At 38.2% G+C, this 2,646-nt stretch overlaps 1 protein-coding gene across 1 annotated transcript; it reads left to right on the plus strand.

Moving 5' to 3' along the window:
- Positions 1-1,023: 1,023 nt before the first annotated feature.
- LOC138069366 (putative olfactory receptor 2W6) lies at positions 1,024-1,968 on the plus strand. Its single transcript, XM_068960631.1, has one exon. It carries the CDS (start codon positions 1,024-1,026, stop codon positions 1,966-1,968), a length of 945 nt encoding a protein of 314 aa, XP_068816732.1.
- The last annotated feature ends 678 nt before the right edge of the window (positions 1,969-2,646 follow it).

The raw sequence follows: 2,646 nt of genomic DNA on the forward strand, positions 1-2,646 counted from the left end.
ATTTTATCCCTTATCTATATTCTTTTAGAGTTGAAATTAGGTGATAGTTTTACCTATAGAGTTCCAAAGCAGCCAGAGGATAAACTCATGCAATCAGTAAATACCATGGGGAGAAACAACTCATTGATTGTTTAATAAACTGCTTTTTGTTTCAATTAACTGCCTTGTTAGTTTTGCTGAATGGCCAGGTAAATAGGAGCTAACACAGATTGCTGCCATGTGTATGTGGAGACCAAAACCTTTCGGAATTAATTCAACTTTTAACTCTGCAACAAATCAATAAGGCTACTTAGATGGTGTAATAACATTCATAAAAGGTGTTCAAAGAATTATACAGCCTCTGTACACATGAATAAAGGTTAACAGTAATAAGGACTTTAATCTGGCATCAAAAACACATGCACAAAAAAAGGGCAGGATAGTAAAGAACATCAAAATTAATACAAGAACAACAGTGTAACATTGAAGAGGGGGGAAAAAGGAGGAGGATGTTGGTTGTGATGATAATTATGATTACAATTATAATGGTTGAGATGTAGATGTTTGAAAGTTAATATACAAAGTGATTCTCTTAGCAAAAAGTAGAGCTTACCCCAGGAAAATGTCACTTAACTTTTACCTTAAGTTCAACAGCTTTGTAAGAAAAATATTTGTGTGACTCAGTGGTTAAAAATTATTTTTAGAAGCATTCTGGGGAATTCCCTAGCAATCCAGTGGTTAGGATCCACATTTTAACTGTCGGGGTCCCAGGCTCAACCCCTGGTCATGGAACTGGAAGCCAAATGGCATGGCAAATTAAAAAAAAAAAAAATAGAATAAAACCACTATGGATATAACGAAATATGTAGAGATTTTGGAAAATGAACACAGCAGGTATGTTAAGAGGTGTTTCAAAATGGGGAAAAGCATACAAATAAGTGACCTTTGGATATTCACGACAAACTTCAAAGGTTCTTAGTTCACCTAAGGCTGACACTATGTTTTCTTCCCATGGTATAGCTTCCTAGTTTTTCAAAAGGAGCAATGGGAACCAGCAATGGAAGTTCCAGAACAGACTTCATCCTTCTAGGCTTTTCTGATCAGCCCCAATTGGAACATATCATCTCTGTGATTGTCTTCATCTTCTATATTATAACCCTGATAGGAAACACAACTATCATTCTTGTATCTTACCTAGACACCCAGCTCCATACGCCCATGTATTTCTTCTTATCCAATTTGTCTTTTGTGGACCTCTGTTACACAACTAGCATTATCCCCCAGATGCTGGTAAATCTATGGGGTCCAAAAAAGTCTATTACATATGGAGGCTGTGTGCTCCAATTCTTCTTTGCCCTTGACTTGGGAGCCACAGAATGCCTTCTCTTGGCTATGATGGCCTATGACCGCTATGCTGCGGTCTGTCAACCTCTTCACTACACAGTAATAATGCACCCTGAGCTTTGCCAGAAGATGGTATTGATTGCCTGGTTAGGTGGTCTTGGCAGTGCCTTAATTCTTTGCTCTTTGACTTTGAAGTTGCCAAGATGTGGGCACCGGGAGGTGGATAACTTTTTCTGTGAGATGCCAGCATTGATCAAGATGGCTTGTGTCTATTCAAAAGTAATCGAAGTTGTTGTCTTTGCTCTTGGGGCGGTATTTCTTCTGGTACCTCTGTCACTAATTCTCATCTCATATGGAGTCATCACTCAAGCTGTCATGAGAATCAAGTCAGCAGCAAGGTGGCGAAAGATCCTTCATACATGTGGTTCCCATCTCACAGTAGTATCTCTGTTTTATGGAACAGTAATTTATATGTACATGAAGCCGCAAACTAGCACCTCACAAAATGAGGGGAAATTCCTTACTCTGTTTTATACCATTGTCACACCCAGTCTTAACCCTCTGATATATACTTTGAGAAACAAAGATGTAAAGAGTGCAATAAGGAGAATATTGTGGATAAAAAAATGGCCAGCAAAGTCATGAATTAGATGGAAAAATCAGAGTGTAGAGAGCTAAAGATACATTATTGACCTTGCCCAACAGAAGATGAATCGAATCATTTATTCAAAGAGTATTTCTTGGGTGTTTACCACTTACCAAGAATTGCACTAGGTACTGACTCTGTAAATAAATAGGAAGTAGGGATAAATGATAAGGAGACAGATAAATATACATAAATAAAATGCAATTCATGCATTCAAAAGCTTCAAGATTAATCAGGGACTACAGATAAATAAATTATGAAATATGGTAACAACAACATACAAAATATTGAGAAATTATTTATCATAAGCATCTATTCTAAAATAAGATTATACTGACGTTTTTCTTCCCAGACATATCACTTTTATTAGAAATAACAGTCTTTCATTCACCTGATTCTGCCAAAGGAGACATTGTGGTGGAGACTAACAGCTCACCAATACCCATTCCACCTTCTGCCTCAAGTTTTAACAGAGCAGAGGGCTACTACGCTGGGGCTTCCCTGGTGGCTCAGTGGTAAAGAATCCACCCGCCAATGCAGGAGACACAGGTTGGATTCCTAGGTTGGGAAGATCCCATGGAGAATGAAATGGCAACCCACTCTAGTAGTCTAGCCTCAGAAATCTGGTGGGCTACAGTCCATGGGGTCACAAAGAGTCAGACACAACATAACAAATA

This window comes from Capricornis sumatraensis, chromosome 22, assembly GCF_032405125.1.
Source record: "Capricornis sumatraensis isolate serow.1 chromosome 22, serow.2, whole genome shotgun sequence".
Taxonomy (NCBI): domain Eukaryota; kingdom Metazoa; phylum Chordata; class Mammalia; order Artiodactyla; family Bovidae; genus Capricornis; species Capricornis sumatraensis.

What these genes read in the sequence shown, in the direction of transcription:
- LOC138069366 (XM_068960631.1), top strand. Translation starts at nt 1,024, where the DNA reads ATGGGAACCAGCAATGGAAGTTCCAGAACAGACTTCATCCTTCTAGGC.